The following is a 20553-nucleotide window of genomic DNA, read 5'->3' on the forward strand; positions in this document are numbered from 1 at the left end:
ATATAAATAATGAATAACAGAGGGGATAATGTACATCCTTGTCTCATACCAGATTTAACATTAAACCATCTTCCTGTACTTCCTTCAATTCTAACTGCTGACTTACAACTCAAATAAAGACTAAGTATTGCTTGGTATAATGCCCCATTGACACCATATAACTGTAGCATATTGAATAGCTTCTCTCTTGGCACCTTGTCATATGCCTTTTCCAAATCAACAAAACTTAAATACAGAACTTTGTTATATTCCCATGCTTTCTCGACTATTTGTCGTAAGTGAAGATCTGATCCTGACAGCCTCTATTGGCCTGAATCCAGCTTGTTCTTCACCCAGCTTTTCTTCCACAATTCTTCTCAATCGTTTCTCAAGTATACTTGCATAGATCTTGCCAGGAACACTTAGTAGGGAAATACCTCTGTAATTCTCATAATCAGTTTTATTTCCCTTTTTATATACAGGTATTATGAGAGCTCTAATCCAATCATCAGGAATTCGTCCCTCTGTCCAGGCTTTCTGAACTATGAAGTGCAGCCACTGTAAGACTTTTATACCACCATACTTCAGCATTTCTGGTCGAATATCATCTACTTCTGCTGCCTTTCCACATTTTAAGCCTTTGATGGCTTTTCTACTTCAAGTATGGATATGTATTCCTGACTGTATGCCTGGTCAGTGTTTTTTACCACTGTGCTGTCATCACTGCTTGTTTCATTTAGTAGTTTTTCAAAGTAATTACTCCATACTTCAAGGATATCTTTTTCTTCCATTTTCATGTCAACGTTATCATCTCTAACTGCTTTTACAGCACTCTTTCCTCCATTCCTAAGCTTCTTCAACAACCTCCAGAATATTTTGCCACCTTCTTGATATTTATTTTCTATATTCTTGCCAAAGTCCTCCCATGACTTTTGTTTAGCTAGTTTTACACAGTGTTTAACATTCTTGCATTTGTCTCTGTATTCTCTAAGAGCACAAGCTGACTTATTTGCAAGGAACTTTTGATATGCTTTCTTCTTTTCCTTCACTGCCCTTTAACTTCCTGTGTCCACCATGGAGTTCTAATTTTTCTATCCTTGCAGACAACTTCACCACATGCCTCTCTAGCTGAATCAATCAGGGCTTTCTTCAAGGCTTCCCACTGAATCTCCAAGGTTTAATTCCTGTTCTCAAATTCTTTCATTTTTTCTTCAATAATCTTTGTGCATTTTAGTCTACAGTTCACATCTGACAGCTGCTCAACTTTTATTCGCTTTAAAACTTTCTTACATTTATGGCGCTAGCGTTGCCGTAGCATGTGGCGGTGAATTTGAGCTGTGCAGAAGAAAGTGATTTTTAATCGGTGAATAGTCTGTTTTTTTTCCTGTTTTTCTACATTTTTGAGTGCTAAATTGTTTCGCTGAATATGAGTGTACTTCAGTGGTTGTTTTTTGGAAGCTAGTTGCTGTCGTGATATAATATATTTTGGTTACAGTCGGAATCGAATGCATAACGGTGGAAGACAAAACGAAGCTAAGTTTTCATTCATTACTGTATTTAGTTATATTTCATTTTATTTAGTGTACTTAAAGGTTTTGTTTTGCTTGTAATTGTTTGTACTTTTTTTCTTATTTATTTAATTTATTAATTGAATAATTAATGATTACGCTACTCAGCAGTAAGGAATGATGGCAGATCCAGCTGCAGTCGCAAGTGACGTATGGCCAAGTCCTCTGCCATTTAAGAACTCTATTATAAGCAATATCATAAGGGACTTTGTGGCATGCAGTACTTGCGGCATGTATGCGTCTCGGGAATCTTAATTGGATATGTGGCTTGTGAAAGAGAGCGGAGAGCATATGTGCGCAAAATGCAGGCAGTGGGAGGAAATAAGTGCATTCGAAATATCAGTATCCAGATTGTTGCTCCAGGAACGGGGAATGAATCTAGGAAGACAAGTAGTGTGATAGGAGAGAATGAAAAAAATATATATATATGAATGAGAAAATAATAGTTGATAGTGTGGAAGGCGTGAGTGACTGTGAAAGTTTAGGAGATGGTTTTGTTTGGAAGAGTGAATTTAGATTAAGAGTGACTGACCTGCAGAGGGAGATAGATGAGTTGAAAGAGGAGGTGGAATGTCTTGTGAAAGAGCAGAAGTATGAAAGATAAGATTAGGAGAATGCAAGAGATAAATGCAAGCCGAATCAGAGTAGCGGAGAGAGAGAGAATTCTGGGAGCGTTAGAAGAGGAGAGAATGGAAACAGTAGAAGAGAGGGAATGAGAGAGAGGTATGGGTATGCTAACAGACTAGTAAGAGAGATGGAATGAGAACAGTAAGAGATGGAATGGAAACAGTAGGAGAGATATGGAATGAGAGAGAGAGAGAAAGATATGGAAGTGCTAGAAGAGGAGAGAATGGAAACAGTAGGAGAGATGGAATGAGAGAGAGGTATGGGAATGCTAGAAGACGAGAGGATGGAAACAGTAAGAGAGACGGAATGAGAGAGGGATATGGAAGTGCTAGAAGTGGAGAAAATGGAAACAGTTGGAGAGAAGGAATGAGAGAGATGTATGGGGTACTAGAAGAGGAGAGAATGGAAACAGTAGGAAAGAGAGAGGTAGGTAGGTAGGTATGGGAATGCTAGAAGAGAGAATAGCAGTAGAGGAGAGGGGAATGAGAGAAACCTATGGAATGAAAGAAGAGGAGAGAATGGAAACAATAGGAGAGAGGAATGGTAAGAGGTATAATGTATGGCGACTCAATGATTCGTGGTGTTCAAGATAGGATGCGTGAGGAGTGTTTGCCAGGAGGAACAATAGAAAAGGTGGCTATGGCAATTAAGAGAGGTGAAAGGGTGGATGAGATGATTGTGATGGTAGGAACAAATGACTTGAGTGGTAATGTAATTCGGGCAGTGAGAGATATGAGATTTTTGCTCGAGACTGTACGGAAGAAGACAGAGAGAGGAAAAGTAGTGTGCGTGTTGCCTAGGTATGATAATGATGAGCTGAGCAGAAGAGCGTTGATATTGAATGGCATAATAGCGAGAATGTGTGACAAGAGAGGACTGGTATATGTGGATGCTTGGAGTGTGTTTGAGGAAAGAGAAGAATTGTATGCAAGAGACGGCTTACATTTGAATGAGGAAGGAGGTAAGCATATGGAGTGATTGCTGTTCTGAACGAGTCAGTGTGTCCCAGGGAGGATGATAGCAGGGGACCTCTTGTGGGAATGGCTTCGGAGAAGGGAAACGATATCATATAACACTGAGCCCAGTGGAGTCTAGAAGGAATAATGCTGGGTATAGAAACAATGGCATTTATATGCTTTATACTAATGCCAGGATTATCCAGAATAAGGGAGAGGAATTGGTGACGCAGATAGCATCAGCCTGGCCAAAAGTTATTGGGATCACTGAGACATGGTTGACAGAAGGGGATATAATAACAGGAATAGAAGTCGCTGGGTACAGCATTTTTCATCAGGATAGTAGGGGAAAGTGTGGTGGTGGGGTACTGCTTATGATAAGTGATGACCTATGTCCTCTAAGAGTGGAGGCTTTGGAAGGAAGTGAGACAAATGATTTTGAGAGCATATGCTGTGAGGTAGAGGTAGGCAAGACAGGATATTTAGTGGGGTGTTGCTACAGACCCAGGAGCACAGAGGATGGGGTTCAGGAGATGTTTAGACAGTTAAGTTTGGCAAGTGCAAGAAGAATGATTGTTATGGGAGATTTTAACTACAGTAGTATAAATTGGAGAGAGGAAGATGCATGTAGCAATAGGGGAATGGAATTTCTAGAATTCTTGAGGGACAAATGTCTTAGGCAACATGTAACAGAGGGAACAAGAGGTTCAAGAGTTTTGGATTTGGTTATAGCATCAGAAGAGTTGATAATGAGATGACATCTCTCCCACCAGTTGGAGAGAGGGACCATATGGTTTTGACTTGGAAAATGAATAGACATGCAGGAGTATCAAAGAGATGGGAACTATTGTGGAATTATAAAGCAGGTGATTATAATAGTCTTAGACGTCAACTTCGGGCAGCTTCATGCAGGGAGGAATTGGAAGACCGAGATATCATTAGCGTGCGGGAAATTGTGAAAGAATATTTGTTAGCAGCAATGGTAAGTTGTATACCATGAGTCAAGAAGAGAACACAATTTGGAGTAAAGTGGATGACAAACAATATTAAACAGGAATTGCATGTGAAAAAGATGCTATGGAAGAGATATAAGGAGACAGGTGAAGAGAAGATGCATGAAGAATATAAGACACAGGCCAGAAGAGTGACTAGTGTAGTAAGGAAAGCGAAACTGGAATATGAGAGGTGATTGGCCTTAAGATCCAAAGAAAATCCTAGGGAATTTTTTAGCTATGTGGCCAGTAGGAGGAGAAATGACTGATATTGTGGGATAAAAATGGAATAGAGTGACTGATGCAGAGGACATAGTGGAATTGTTCAATGAACACTTTATTGGAGTATTTCATTCTAGAGGAGTCATTTTAATGCTAGAGGGTTAGGGCTGGTTCGAGGTTTAGATGTACAGGAGGAGAGGGTGTTTCAGATACTGAGTACTCTGGATGTCTGATAGTAAAGCTTTGGGACTGGATGGTATTTCACCACAAGTTTTGAGAGAATGTGCTAGGGAACTGACAGTGCCTTTAACCTGGCTTTTCAATGAAAGTCTGAATGCGGGAAAGGTGCCAATGGAATGGAAGGAAGGTAAGATAGTGCCATTGCATAAGGGTGGTAACAGACTGGAAGTGTCTAATTATAGGCCAGTCTGTGTGTCATCAGTAGTTGTTAAGATCTTGGAGAAAGTAGTGAGGGACCGTATACAGCATTGGGCAGATGAGGATAATGTTATCTGTGAGAGTCAACATGGATTTGTGAAAGGGTGCTCTTGTTTTAGCAATATGCTAGCCTTTTATAATAAAGTTACAAGAACATTAGATGAGGGAAAGGCATATACTGTAATTTTCTTAGACTTAGCGAAGGCATTCGACAGGGTGCCACATGATAAGCTGATATTTAAGTTGCATCACATGGGTCTGGATGTCAGATTGGTCAACTGGATTCAGGATTGGCTGTCTGATAGGTATCAGAGAGTTGTGTATGGTGGAGCAGTTTCAAGGAGGCAGAGGGTTACAAGTGGGGTCCCACAGGGCTCAGTACTAGGACCTATATGGTTTAACCTTTATATCAATGACATTGCCAGTGGACTGAAAGGGGATATTCAATTGTTTGCGGATGATACGAAGCTGGGAAGGATTATTAGTAATAGTGCAGATGTGGTAGCCCTGCAAGAGAATTTGAATAAGCTAGATAAATGGGCAAATGAAGGGGGGGGGGGGATATTGGTTTAATGCAGCAAAATGTAAGGTCTTGAGGTTTGGGAAACATCGATGGGATGCTGCATTCTCTATGGGAGGAGTTATACTGGAGGAAGTAAGGGAGACAAGAGATCTGGGGTTGATGATTGATAGAAACCTGAAATTTAGGGACATATTGCAAAGGTGGTGAAGGTAACACAGAGGATCGCTGCAATTATGAGAAGGACACTGACCTGCAGAGATAAAATAGTTATCATTCCATTGTATAAGTCTCTGATCAGACCACACTTAGACTATTGTTCTCAGATTTGGTCCCCAGGATTTGAAGGGGATAAATTAACTGTGGAAAGGATACAAAGACAGATGACAAAGATAGTTTCAGGACTGTACAAGCATAGTTATGGGGATCGGTTGAAGGAATGTGGACTGCAGAGTTTGGTGGATAGAAGGACGAGAGGTGATATGATTGAGACTTTTAAACTGTTGAGAGGTGGTTACAGGGGTTGACACTGGGGAGTTCTTTCGCTTGGTTGAACAGCGAGAAGGAGTGATTACAAGAGGCCATCCCTGGAAGTTACGAAAGGAAACTGTGAGCAAGAGGGTGAGGAGTGGTTTCTTTGCATGAAGGGTGGTTGAACCACGGAATGCATTGCCTGATGGAGTGGTGAGAGCGAGAACGGTCAATGAGTTTAAGGAGTGGTATGATAGACTTTGTGTTTCTTAATGGGGCCCTCCCCTCGATGAATCTTGACAGACTTTATGTTCTTAGGAAGGACCTCCCACGATGAGTCTTTTGACTCCATGGAGGCCTGAATAATAATAATGATAATAATGTTATTCTTTTCAATATGAAATTCAATTTTATCCTGCTCAAGACTAAATAGTGATCACTTACAATTTCAAATCCTCTGTACACTCTGGTGTCCTGCACCAGGGAGAAAGCATCACTATCAACAATAACGTAGTCAATGAGACTTTTCTTCTTCTTTGCCTCTTCTCTCCATGTGAATTTGTGCACATTTTTATGTTGCAACATGGCGTTAGTAATAACCAGTCCATGTCCTGAGCAGAAATCCAACAGATATTTGCCATTATTATTAGCTTTGCTCTTTTCTCCAAATTTTCCCAAAATATTTTTGTATTTATGTCTGATAATCACTTCCTGCTCTGCTATTTAGATCCCCAACAAGGACCAACTTTTCCTTTTTTGATTGTATCAGTTTCTTTTTCTAAAGCATCAAAAAATTTCTTCACTTCTACCTTAGTAGAACCTTCTGTGGGACCATAGGCACAAATAAGTCTCATTGTCCAGTTTCCCCATTCTCATATTTGCCCACATTACTCTACTTGAGACTGACTGCCACTCAAGAAGATTAGCCTCGTATTTTGTGTTGAATACCATGGGTACTCCTTTTCCTTGATTGTCATTGCCTGAATATAACATTTTGTATTTATTGCTCAGAAAGATGTTATTAAATCCTTCAAAGAGTTGGCAGCCTCATTGTGAGAGGTTCAATCAAAAAGTCACATATTTATCATGCCCAGTCTTAAAATCTCAAACACTTCCTGCATTAACAACATATTCCCATAATGCATATTCACTCACAATTCTCCATGTAAAAAACCTACTCTCACACCTTTCTTCACTACACTATTACATAACTTCCAGGAATGGCCTCTGGTTCTTTCCCCTCTCATGTTCCACTCTTTTTTATAATCAACTGTTGATTAATCTGATAAAAATCCCCTCACTGACTTAATTATCTCTATCAAATCACCTCTTTTCCTATCCTGCAAACTCTGCAGTTCTTTCAACTCCTCTCCATGGCCAACATTCCAGGGGCCTGATATTGTCTTAGTCACTTGTCTCTGGACCCTCTCCAATGTTTCCACATTAGAATGAAAACCAGGTGATCAAATATGAGCACAGTAATCTGAGTGTGGTCTGACAAGCGCTTTATACAGTGGCACAACCACTTCCTTATCCCTATATGTTAGTGTACTTCTTATCACAGTAGCACTACAACATGCAGTCTTTGCGACACTTGCAATATGTACTCTAAACTTCAGTCTGCTAACAACTATAACTCCCAAATCTCAAATCTCATCCACTTCCTGTGGTACAGTGCCATCAATATTGTACACAGCCTTATATTCTGCACTCCAAAATGCTACACCTGGCACTTGATATTAAAACTACAGCCCTATTCCTTTATTCAAGTCAAAAAGTTATTCAAATCTTCCTGAAGAAAATCAGCAGTGCTACTTATTCTTCTTCCCAACTTTGCATCATCAGTATGAAGTGCAACAAAATATTCAGTTTTTAAACTATCACCCACAAAGATTAATTGATTTACAGAAGTGGTATACATGCCATGTTTCAAAAGCATATAATTTAAGACAGATTTGAGAATTGCTTCTCACTGAAAAAAATTGCTGAGTAGTCAGAGCATTTTTTTTGCAAATGTAGAGAAATCATGAAGATATATGTTCAAAAGTAGTGATAGAAACCAGCAAGAAATATAATAAGATATATAAATATAAACTTCTATACTTTTTTTTCTTTGGCTTCAAATTCTTTCAAAATAACTTCTTTAGCTTCCTTGGTGATACAAATGAAAAAACTTTGACCAAATCGGTACTCTACATCATATACCACAAGAAGTTCTTCCTCCGGATAATTCTATTCAAATGAAATATTTCATTAATAATAAATTCATACTATAACTATTAATTTTAAAAAATGACATTAAATATATTAGAATTTTATGGCATTAACTATATTAGCATTTTAAAAATCTATTAAAATGGTAGAAATAAACAAGCAAGATAGTTAACAGTTGCGCAAAAACAAATGATCTCAATGTACAGATGATGAATGTGAGGATTGATGTCAGGGATTACTGAGGAGTAAAGCTGCAGGTATATAGAGTGAAAAACAACAGTGGGGTAGAAAAGATAGCCAATAATTTGGCTCATTAATCTGGCAAAGATGTGAGGAGAAATGAATGCAATTTGTGATATGTGAGATGCATTTGACAGATGGGCGATTTTAATTATGGAAGTGTAGATTGGAATGAAGAGATACCATTTGTGAATAAGGAAAATAAATTTCTTAAGTTCTTGAGGCACATGAGGATTGAGAGTTTTAGATCTGAATGTTTCATCAGAGGATGTAATTGTGAGTGGGGTATCGCACTTTCCTTCAGTTGGTGAGAGTGATCATGAAGTGATCACCTGGGTTGTGCATATGCTGAACCATATGCAGACTTCTGTAAAGAAAGGATATATGTAGAAAATACAAGGCTGGGGATTATGACAAGCTTAGGAGACAGCTTGGAACTATAGCATGGAATAAAAAGATTATTATTATTATTATTATTATTATTCAGGCCTCCAAGGAGTCAAAAGACTCTTCGAGGGAGGTCCTTCCTAAGACATAAAGTCTGTCAAGACTCACTGAGGGGAGGTCCCCCCCCCTGAGAAACACAAAGTCTATCATACCACTCTTTAAACTCACTGACCGTTCTCGCTCCCACCACTCCATCAGGCAATGCATTCCATGGCTCAACCACCCTCCACACAAAGAAACCACTCCTTACCCTCTTGCTCACAGTTTCCTTTCGTAACTTCCAGGGATGGCCTCTTGTCATCACTCCTTCCCGCTGATCAACCAAGCGAAAGAACTCCCCAGTGTCAACCCTGTAACCACCTCTCAACAGTTTAAAAGTCTCAATCATATCACCTCTCCTTCTTCTATCCACCAAACTCTGCAGTCCACATTCTCTCAGCCGATCCTCATAACTATCCTTGTACAGTCCTGAAACCATCTTTGTCATCCGTCTTTGTATCCTTTCCACAGTTAATTTATCCCCTTCAAATCCTGGGGACCAAATCTGAGAACAATAGTCCAAGTGTGGTCTGATCAGAGACTTATACAACGGAATGATAACCCTCTTATCTCTGCAGGTCAGTGTCCTCCTCATAATAGCAGCAATCCTCTGTGTTACCTTCACCACCTTTGCAATATGTCCCCTAAACTTCAGGTTTCTATCAATCATCAACCCCAGATCTCTTGTCTCCCCTATTTCCTCCAGTATAACTCCTCCCATAGAGTATGCAGCATCCCATCGATGTTTCCCAAACCTCAAGACCTTACATTTTGCTGCATTAAACTGAGACCCCCATTCATTTGCCCATCTATCTAGCTTATTTAAATCCTCTTGCAGGGCTACCACATCTGCACTATTACTAATAATCCTTCCCAGCATCGCATCATCTGCAAACAACTGAATATCCCCCTGCAATCCACTGGTTATGTCATTGATATAAAGGTTAAACAATATAGGTCCTAGTACTGAGCCCTGTGGGACCCCACTTGTAACCCTCTGCCTCCTGGAAACTGCTCCACCATACACAACTCTCTGATACCTATCAGACAGCCAATCCTGAATCCAGTTGACCAATCTGACATCCAGACCCATGTGCTGCAACATAAATATCAGCTTATCATGTGGCACCCTGTCAAATGCCTTCGCCAAGTCTAAGAAAATTGCAGTATATGCCTTTCCCTCATCTAATGTTCTTGTAACTTTATTATAAAAGGCTAGCATATTGCTAAAACAAGAGTGTCCTTTCACAAATCCATGTTGATTCTCACAGATAACATTACCCTCATCTGCCCAATGCAGTACACGGTCCCTCACTACTTTCTCCAAGATCTTAACAACTACTGATGACACAGATGCAATGGCACTATCTTACCTTCCTTCCATTCCCTGGGCACCTTTGCAAAGCCAGACTGTCATTGAAAAGCCACGTTAAAGGCACTGTCAATTCCCTAGCACATTCTCTCAAAACTCGTGGCGAAATACCATCCAGTCCCACTGCTTTACTGACATCCAGAGTACTCAGTATCTGAAACACACTTTCCTCCTGTACCTCCAGACCTCGTACCAGTCCTATTCCTCTAGCATTAAAACTGACTCCTCTAGGATGAAATACTCCAATAAAGTGTTCATTGAACAATTCCACTATGTCCTCTGCATCAGTCACTCTATTCCCATTTTTATCCCACAATATCATTCTTCCACAGTCATTTCTCCTCCTACTGGCCACATAGCTAAAAAATTCCCTAGGATTTTCTTTGGATCTTAGGGCCAATCTCCTCTCATATTCCAGTTTCGCTTTCCTTACCACACTAGTCACTCTTCTGGCCTGTGTCTTATATTCCTCATGCATCTCTTCACCTATCTCCTTATATCTCTTCCATAGCCTCTTTTTCGCATGCAATTCCTGTTTAATATTGTTTGTCATCCACTTTACTCCAAATTGCGTCCTCCTCTTCACTCGTGGTATACAACTTACCATTGCTGATAACAAATATTCTTTCACAATTTCCCACGCACTGGTGATATCCCGGCCTTCCAATTCCTCCCTCCATGAAACTTCTCAAAGTTGATGTCTAAGACTATTATAATCACCTGCCTTATAATTCCACATAAGTTCCCGTCTCTTTGATACTCCTGCATGTCTATTCATTTTCCAAGTCAACACCATATGGTCACTCTCTCCAACTGGTGGGAGAGACGTCAACTCAGTTATTATCAACTCTTCTGATGCTATAACCAAATCCAAAATTTTTGAACCTCTTGTTCCCTCTGTTACATGTTGCCTAAGACATTTGTCCCTGAAGAATTCTAGAAATTCCATTCCCCTATTGCTACATGCATCTTCCTCTCTCCAATTTATACTACTGAAGTTAAAATCTCCCATAACAATCATTCTTCTTGCACTTGCCAAACTTAGCTGTCTAAACATCTCCTGGTCCCCATCCTCTGTGCTCCTGGGTCTGTAGCAACACCCCACTAAATATCCTGTCTTGCCTACCTCTACCTCACACCATACGCTCTCAAAATCATTTGTCTCACTTCCTTCCAAATTCTCCACTCTTAGAGGACATAGGTCATCACTTATCATAAGCAGTACCCCACCACCACGCTTTCCCCTCCTATCCTGACGAAAAATGCTATACCCAGCGACTTCTATTCCTGTTGTTATATCTCCTTCTGTCAACCACGTCTCAGTGATCGCAATAATTTTTGGCCAGGCTGATGCTATCTGCGCCACCGATTCCTCTCCCTTATTCCGGATACTCCTGGCATTAGTATACAGCATATAAATGCCATTGTTTCTATACCCAGCATTATCTCTTCTGGACTCCACTGGGCTCAGTGTTACCTGACATTGTCTCCCTTCTCCCAAGTATCCATTCCCACAAGAGGCCACCCCTGCTATCATCCTCCCTGGGACACACTGACTCGTTCAGAACAGCAATCTCTCCAGATGCCTACGTCCTTCCTCATTCAAATGTAAACGGTCTCTCGCATACAACTCCTCTCTTTCCTCAAACACACTCCAGGCATCCACATATACCAGTCCTCTCTTGTCACACATTCTCGCTATTATGCCATTCAATATCACCGCTCTTCTGCTCAGCTCATCATTATCATACCTAGGCAACACGCACACTATTTTTCCTCTCTCTGTCTTCTTCCGTACAGTCTCAAGCAAAAATCTCATATCTCTCGCTGCCCCACTTACATTACCACTCAAGTCATTCGTTCCTACCATCACAATCATCTCATCCACCCTTTCACCTCTCTTAATTGCCATAGCCACCCTTTCTATTGTTCCTCCTGGCAAACACTCCTCACGCATCCTATCTTGAACACCACGGATCATTGAGTCGCCATACATTATACCTCTTACCATTCCCTCGCTCCTATTGTTTCCATTCTCTCCTCTTCTTTCATTCCCATACCTCTCTCTTCTACTGTTTCCATTCTCTCCTCTTCTAGCACTCCCATACATCTCTCTCATTCCCTCTCTCCTACTGTTTCCATTTTCTCCACTTCTAGCACTTCCATATCCCTCTCTCATTTTGTCTCTCCTACTACTGTTTCCATCCGCTCGTCTTCTAGCATTCCCATACCTCTCTCTCATTCCATCTCTCCTACCGTTTCCATTCTCTCCTCTTCTAGCACTTCCATATCTCTCTCTCATTCCGTCTCTTCTACTGTTTCCATCCTCTCATCTGCTAGCATTCCCATACCTCTCTCTCATTCCCTCTCTTCTACTGTTTCCATTCTCTCCTCTTCTAGCACCCCCATACCTCTCATTCATACTCCCTAAATTCTCTCTCTCTCCTTGCTTGGGAAGTGACAAAGACATACATAAACAGTATTGATGTGTGACTGTATTCTGAAGGTCAAAAGGCTGAATAAGGTAGATGTAAAATGCATGAATGAGTGGCTTAAGAATGAAATCTGGAAGAAGAAGAAACAAGATGCATAATGGTAATATTCAGTTACATGAAAAGCATAAAGAACAAGAAAGGAGAGCGACTCAGTTAGTTTAAAAAACCCTAGGGGGTTTGTAGATATGTGGCAAGGAGAAGGAAGAATGATTATGGTAAGATGATGTTAATGGATGAAAATGGTAGAATGGTAACTGCTGTAGAAGACACTGTTGAGTTATTCAGTGATCAGTGCAGAGAACACTGGAGAGAATGGCTTAACTGTGAGTGAAAAGGAGGTATCTGAGGAAATAAATAACTTTAACGTCAATAAGGCAATAGGATTTTATGACATATTACCATGCGTCCTAAGGGAATGTTCCAGGGAGTTGGCATGCCTGTTTAATAAGAGTCTTACAACAGCACAGGTTCCAAAGGAGTGGAAAGAAGGTAAAATTGTTCCACTGCATAAAGGTGGTGATAAGGCTGTGGCTATAAATTATAAGCCAATCTGTGTATCTGGAGTTGTAATGAAGGCTACACAGAGAAATAAGATACAGAAATAGGTTGATAACAGCAGTATTCTCTGTGGTTATCAGCATAGCTTGGTAAATGGAGATCATGTTAAACTCACTTACGTATGTACTATAACAAGGTGACAAATACCTTGGACAAGAGAGATGCATATACAGTGATTTTGCAAAAGCTTCTGATAGACTGTTAAATAAATTATAACAGATAGGATTGGAAAACAGATTTCTGAGATTGATCAGTGACTGGCTATCAGATAGGTATCAGAAAGTTGTACATGGGAGTGCAGTATCCCAAAAGAGGAAAGTCACTAGTGGTGTGCCACAGGGGTCAGTTTTGGGACCATTGTTGTTCAATTTGTACATTAATGAATTGGGATGGATTTAACTGGTAATATGCAGCTGTTTACAGGTGATGCAAAACTAGAGAGAGCAATGCAAAGTCAAGTAGATGTTATGGCTTTACAGGAGGACTTGAATGGATTGCATGAATGGGTAGGTAAGTGGAACTCTTAGTTCAATGTTGCAAAGTATGAAGTTTTAAAATTTGTTAAGCAATGATGGGATGCAAAGTATACATTTGGTGGGAAAACTTTAAAGGAGGTAGAAGAGATGAGAGATCTGGGAATGGTTGTGGACAAGGACCTGAAATTCAGGAGAAACATTGCACAAGTTGTGAAGACGTCATATTGGATAATGCAATGATGCACAGAACCTCTGGTGTGCACAATGAAATATATGAGGCTTTGATCAGGCCTCATATAGATTATTGTGCACAGATTTGTTCAATGGGTTTTCATGGTGATGAGGATATGTTATAAAATGTCCAGAGAAGATTCACAAAGGTGATCAGTGGTCTTTGGAATGTGAAGTACGAGGACAGATTGAGAGAATGTAAATTGTGAAGCCTTGTGAACAGGAGGAGGGTGGATATGATTGAGACGTATAAGCTAGTCAGGGGTTGTTATCAGGTTGACATGAAAGAGATTTTTCATAGAATGGAAGAAGGGTAGAACAAGGGGCCATCCCTGGAAACTGTATAGGGATGGTGTAAGCAGAGGAGTATGGAGTGAGGTTCTTTACATGCAGAGTGGTTGGTGAATGGAATGCATGGCCTGAGTGTGTTGGAAATGTGGAGACATTGAATCACTTTAAGGCATGCTTTGGATGAGCTTTATTTGCCATAGTGTGTACCTCCCATTTTGAGTCTCTGGCTCCATGGAGGTCAGATGTTAATAATAATAATATGCTGGAGAATATGGAGAGTGCTGACAAATAATGTATAATCAAATTGTCTTAGTGAATAAGGGAAGGATAATCATTATGGTGATTTTAATTATGATAATATAGATTGAAATGAAGAGGTAGAATCTCAGAATAAGGTAACTGAATTTCTTAAGTTGTTAGTTGTTGAACAAGACAGCTATCTTAGGCAGTATAGAATAAAAGACATACAAGGATCGAGTGTCATAGATCTGATCTGATCATTATCAAAGAATGCAACTGTGTATTATTATCACATTTTCCCCTGGTTATTAAATGTTACTAGGAAATGATTATTTGGGTGGAGAAAAGTCATATGAAGAATTCTGTGAGGAATCGATAATATGTGGAACTATAAGAATGGTCATTATGAAAGCCATGGATAACATCTGGAAAAGCAAAGATCAAATTGCAAACAAAATTAAGAGTGCTGGAATCATGCATCTTTAGTGGTGTACTGTATGGATCTGAAACGTAGGTAATAAAGGTAATCAAGAAAATAATTTTAGCATTTGAAAGAACTTGTTACAGGAAGATTCTAAGAATAGGATTTGTATAGAAAATCACAAATGAAGAGCTCTATCAGAATATACAACCAAAGAAGATTATAAAACAGAAGCTGTAATTATTTGGACATATCTGCAGAATGAGTGAGGACCGAAAAATAAAGACATTCATGTTTGGTATTATGGATGGTGTAAACAGAAGAGGTAGACCATACAGAGAATGGATAGACAACATAAAGGACTTGTGTGGAATGGGTGTACAGAAACTGTGACACTGTGCACTGGACAAAGAAAGGTAGGTGAAAGAAGATAGTGAAGGAGGCATCGAACACCAACTGGCAGTGAGCCCATGGTTCGTGATGATGATGAAAACATTAAGGATAGCTAGCCAAGAGTATAGTATGAAATGAAGAGTTCACAGAACTGGAGGTTAATTAACTAGGTTTCTGAATGTATACCAAAATGCTAAACAGTGCAAAATGAATGAATGAATAAATAAAGAGATCAAGCATGCAATCTAAAAGAAGGAGTTGTGAAGAAAAATAAGATTATTATTGGAAATAATCAACAAGAAAGATAAGAGAAGTTCACAAAGGTAACTTGTTAGCAAGGACAGCAAAATTGTAATATGAGCAGAAATTATTCATTCATGCCAAGAAGAATCTTAGAGTGTTCTTTTGATAATATGTAAGTATAGGAGGAGGAGTGATTATGGTAAGATGATGTTACTGGACAAAATCTATATCCTATGAAGTAGTTGGCAACTACTTCATAGGATATAGTTAAGGTTTTCAATGTGCAATTCATCAGAGTATTTCATCATCATTCATATTCATATTTCACAGTTGTTCTTCTTCTTCTTTTCAGCCATTTCCTGACCACTGCTGGATGAAGGCCTCCTCCAGTTCCTTCCATTTTTCTCTGTTCTTGGCAATGGTTGACCAATTTTTCCCAACAAAATTTGACAATTCATCACTCTGCCTTCTTTTAGGACATTCTCAGCCTCATTTCCCTTCTTTTGGAATTCAGTTCATTAATATAGTTGTCCATCATTCATCTTCTCTTCTGAATAGATATCCAGCCCATTTCCATTTTAATGGTGAAGAATGATGTCAGTGATATGAATCTGGCTTCTTATCCAGGTGTTTTGCTTCTTATCTTTTAAAGTGATACCTAGCATCAGCCTCTCCATTTTTTTTTTTTTTTGAGTTGTTGCTAGTTTATTTGTCAGTGCTTTTGTTAGAGACCAAGTTTCACAACCATATGTGATGACTAGAAGTATACATTGGTTAAATATCTTCCTTTTTAAAGAGTGGGACATCACTGTTTTGAAAATTGCTTTTCAATTTTCTGAATGCACTCCAGGCAAGTTGAACTCTTCTATTTATTTCCTTTTGGAGTCCACACTTTAGATCAATGACTGACCTAAATATGTATATGAAAAGACTCTTTCCAAGAAATTGATTTCTATTATTATGTTTTTTGGTGTTACAAAATGATTAAACATGATTTTAGTTTTTTCTCTCTTTATTTTTAGACCAACTTTTCTGCTTTCATGATATAGGTCTTCTATCATTATATTAAGGTCTTCTGGAGTGTTTGCAAAAATTATGATATCATCTGCATATCTTAGGTGTGTTAAGTTTATGTTATTAATTTTTATACCAAGGTTTTTCCAGTTTATATTATTAAATATTTTTTGAAGGCTATAAAGATTTTGGGTGACAGAGAGTCTCTTTGTTGGACACATTTTCAATTGATATTTTTTTTGCTACTCGTGTGAAGTCGGACTGTCACTGTTACAGTGTGGTATATTTCCTGGAGAAGGTCCATATATTCTCTAGCAACTCCCTGATTCTGGAGTGCTTTGATTATTGTATTAGTTTTGATAGAATCAAATGCTTTTACATAATCACTTCAATAAAGATTAAACAGAGACACAATTGGTTTTCTTCTGCTTTTTCTATTATTTGTTTTACTGCATGAATATGATCAATGGTGTTCAATTGTATGGAGACTCGTTAGTACGAGGTGTGTTAGTAGAGGATTTGACAAAATCATACCAACCTGGTGCGACCATAAAGGACGTAACTGCGTCTATTAGAGAGCAAAAGGAAAGGGTGAAAGAAATTTTTTGAAAATCCCACCACATCCTGACAGGAATAGAGATGGAAAGGTATGATGTGTTTCGTGAGGATAGAAGGGGTAAAAAGGGAGGGGGAGTGCTATTGATGATAGAGAAAGATTTATGTCCATACAAGGTAGAGATGCAAGGGGGAAATGGGGCCAGTGGTTTTGAGGCAGTATGGTGTGAGATAGAGGTGAATAGAATCAAATACTTGGTGGGATGTTGTTATAGACCTGGTAATGTGGATGGTGGTGATAGTGAAATGTATAGTCAAATAAGCCAAGCAAATAAGAAAAGGGTGATCATTATGGGTGATTTTAATTATGGCAATATAGATTGGAATGAAGAGATAGCAACTGGAAGTAAAGAAAATGAGTTTCTTGAGTTTTTGAGGGATAACTACCTCAGACAGTATGTAACAGAGGGCACAAGAGGATTAAGGGTCTTGGATTTGGTCATCTCATCGGAGGATGTAATTATCAATGAGGTATCAAATCATCCACCAATTGGTGAAAGTGACCATGAGGTGATTACTTGGGTGGTTGCCAGCAGTGCAAGGACCCCTGTGAAAAAAGGGTATATGTGGAACTACAAGGGGGGTGATTATGAAGAGCTCAGGAGACAGCTTGCAGGTGTAGCATGGAATGAGGAGTTAGCTGGAAAAGAGATCAATGCAGCTTGGGGGATTTTCAAAAAATATTTAGTGGATGCAATGTCTAAATGTATACCACGGGTGAGAAGGTTAAATAAGTTAGGTGTGAGATGGATGAATAAAGAGATTAAGCATGCAATACAGAGAAAAAGGGCATTGTGGAGGCAGCATAAGAGAAGTGGAAGTAACCAATTTCATGAGTTCTACAAAGACCAGGCAAGGAGAGTGACTTGGTTGGTGAGAGTAGCTAAAGAGAGGTATGAACAGCAGTTAGCTAATGAAGCTAAAAAGAATCCTAGGGAGTTCTTTCGATATGTAGCCAGCAAAAGAAAGAATGATTATGGAAGGATGACATTGATTGGAGGAAATGGTATAAAGACAGCTGTTGCAGAATGTGTGGTGGAGATACTTAATGAGCAGTTCATAAAGATCTTTCAATCTTGTGAATGTGACTTCATGGAGAGATTAAGAGCAGTTGATGATGGGGAGGAGAGACTGACTGTAAGTGAGCAAGAGGTGTTTGGGGAGTTGAGTAAACTAGATGTAAATAAGGCTGTGGGACTTGATAATATATCACCGCGTATTCTGAAGGAATGTGCCAGAGAGTTGACACCTGCCTTGACATATTTTTTTAATACGAGTCTTGCACTTGGTCAAGTCCCTAAAGAGTGGAAGGAGGGCAAGATTGTGCCACTTCATAAAGGAGGTGATCGAACTCAAGCATCAAACTATAGGCCTATCTGTGTGTCGGGTGTTGTGGTTAAGTTGTTGGAGAAGCTTGTGAGAGCTAGAATCCAGAGTTGGGTTGACAACAATGGTATAATCTTTGATGGACAGCATGGATTTGCTAAAGGGAGGTCGTGTTTTAGTAATCTACTTACTTATTACAATAAAGTGACTGCTTCCTTGGACAGATGAGAAGGATACACAGTAATATACTTGGATTTCGCAAAAGCTTTTGATAGAGTGCCTCATGATAAGTTGACAGTCAAACTAGAGCAGATGGGGTTGGATATTAGATTAGTGCATTGGATTGGAGACTGGCTACCTGATAGGTATCAACAAGTTGTGTATGGGGGTGCAATATCCAGGAAAAGGAAAGTCACTAGTGGAGTGCCTCAGGGATCTGTTTTAGGGCCATTACTATTTAACTTGTATATTAATGATATTGGCGAAGATTTGGATGGAGATATTCAGTTGTTTGCAGATGATGCAAAGTTGGGAAGAACCATAAAGAGTAGTGAAGATGTTGTGGCCTTGCAAGAAGACTTGAATAAATTGAGTGATTGGGCAAGCAAATGGGGATGTGAGTTCAATGTTGCAAAATGTAAGGTTTTAAAATTTGGAAAACAAAGATGGGATGCAGAATTTATGCTTGGTAAGAATATATTGTTGGAAGTAGAGGAAATAAGAGATCTGGGAGTGATAGTGGATAAGGATCTAAAATTTAGGGGTCACATCGCCAAAATTGTGAAGACAACACAAAGACTTCTGGGAATGATGAGGAGGACACTGACGTGTAGAAGTAGGGAGATTCTTGTTCCATTGTATAAGGCTTTGATTAGGCCACACATGGACTATTGTGCCCAGATTTGGTCACCTGGTTTTCAGAAGGATGAGGAGATGTTGGAAAGGGTCCAAAGGCGACTGACTAAGGTAGTTTCTGACCTCTGGAATGTCGAGTATGAGGAAAGATTGAAAAGATGTAATTTGCAGAGACTAGTGGAGAGAAGGAAGAGGGGAGATATGATAGAGACCTACAAGTTGGTAAGGGGTTGCTATAGGATCAATGGTGGAGAAGTTCTACAGCGAATAGTGGGAGATCAGGGGAGAACCAGAGGTCATCCCTGGAAACTGTATAAAGAGGGTGTGAGTAGGGGAGTGAGAGGCAGGTTTTTTTCGTGCAGAGTTGTGAATGATTGGAATGCCTTGCCTGAGAGTGTGGTGTCTGCAAGGAGTTTGAATGTGTTTAAGACCCGGTATGATGAGATGTGTGTGAGATAAAAGGACCTCCTAGATGAGTCTTTGACTCCATGAGGTCTTGTTTAATAATAATAATAATAATAATAATAATAAATGATTGTTGTGGCAGGTACGAATGATTTGAAAGGAGATAAAATGGAAATGATAGAAGACCTGAATGAATTGTTTCAGGTAGCAAAAGAAAAGAGTGAGAGAGTTAGAATGATTAGTCTTTTGCCACGGTATGACAGAGAAATGTTTAAAAGGAGGGCTATAATTGCAAATGACTTTATGCGTGTGTTATGTATGACGAGTGGTATGGAATTTGTGGATGTGTGGAGTGAGTTTGATGGGCGAAAGGATCTATATAAGATGGATGGCTTGCATTTGAATGGTTACGGTGTAAGAAGACTTGAGAAAGTGTTGCTGAATGTAGTGGATGTGCAAATTCAGGGAAACTAGATTTGTTAGGGGGGGGGAGTAGAGATACAGTCCTTATGGAGGCAGTTGAATGTAAGAATGAATATAATATGCCAGAGCAAATAAGGACAACAAATCTGAGTGGGATAGTTAATATAAGGCATCAAGGTAGGGTTGGGGCTAATGGGGGTCTTAAATTCATGTACACTAATACTAGGAGTATTAGGAACAAGAAGGAAGAGTTTTTGGCCATGGTTGGCACTTCCAGACCACAGGTTATAGGTATTAGTGAAACATGGCTGACTGTAGATGATATAACTAGTGGGATTGAATGTAATGGGTATAGTGTGTTCAGGAATGACAGAGTGAATAAAATGGGGGGAGGAGTATTGTTGATGATAGCTGATGAGCTCCAGCCAAGGAGAATAGAAGTTGAATTGCAGGATAGAGAAAAGAGCACATTTGAGGCCATT

At 39.5% G+C, this 20553-nt stretch overlaps 1 protein-coding gene across 1 annotated transcript in view; it reads right to left on the bottom strand.

The window, feature by feature from the left end:
• LOC150095143 (dynein axonemal intermediate chain 3-like) overlaps window positions 1-20553 on the bottom strand; it is a 78729-nt gene that overhangs the window by 42739 nt on the left and 15437 nt on the right. Inside the window, exon 3 of the mRNA XM_090411203.1 lies at window positions 7877-8005. Coding sequence (XP_090267329.1) covers window positions 7877-8005 — 129 coding nt within the window. The remainder of the gene's footprint in view (window positions 1-7876; window positions 8006-20553) is intronic.

This window comes from Typopeltis vanoorti, chromosome 21 (assembly GCF_054136105.1).
Source record: "Typopeltis vanoorti isolate ZY-2024b chromosome 21, IOZ_Tvanoo_1.0, whole genome shotgun sequence".
Classification (NCBI taxonomy): Eukaryota; Metazoa; Arthropoda; class Arachnida; order Uropygi; family Thelyphonidae; genus Typopeltis; species Typopeltis vanoorti.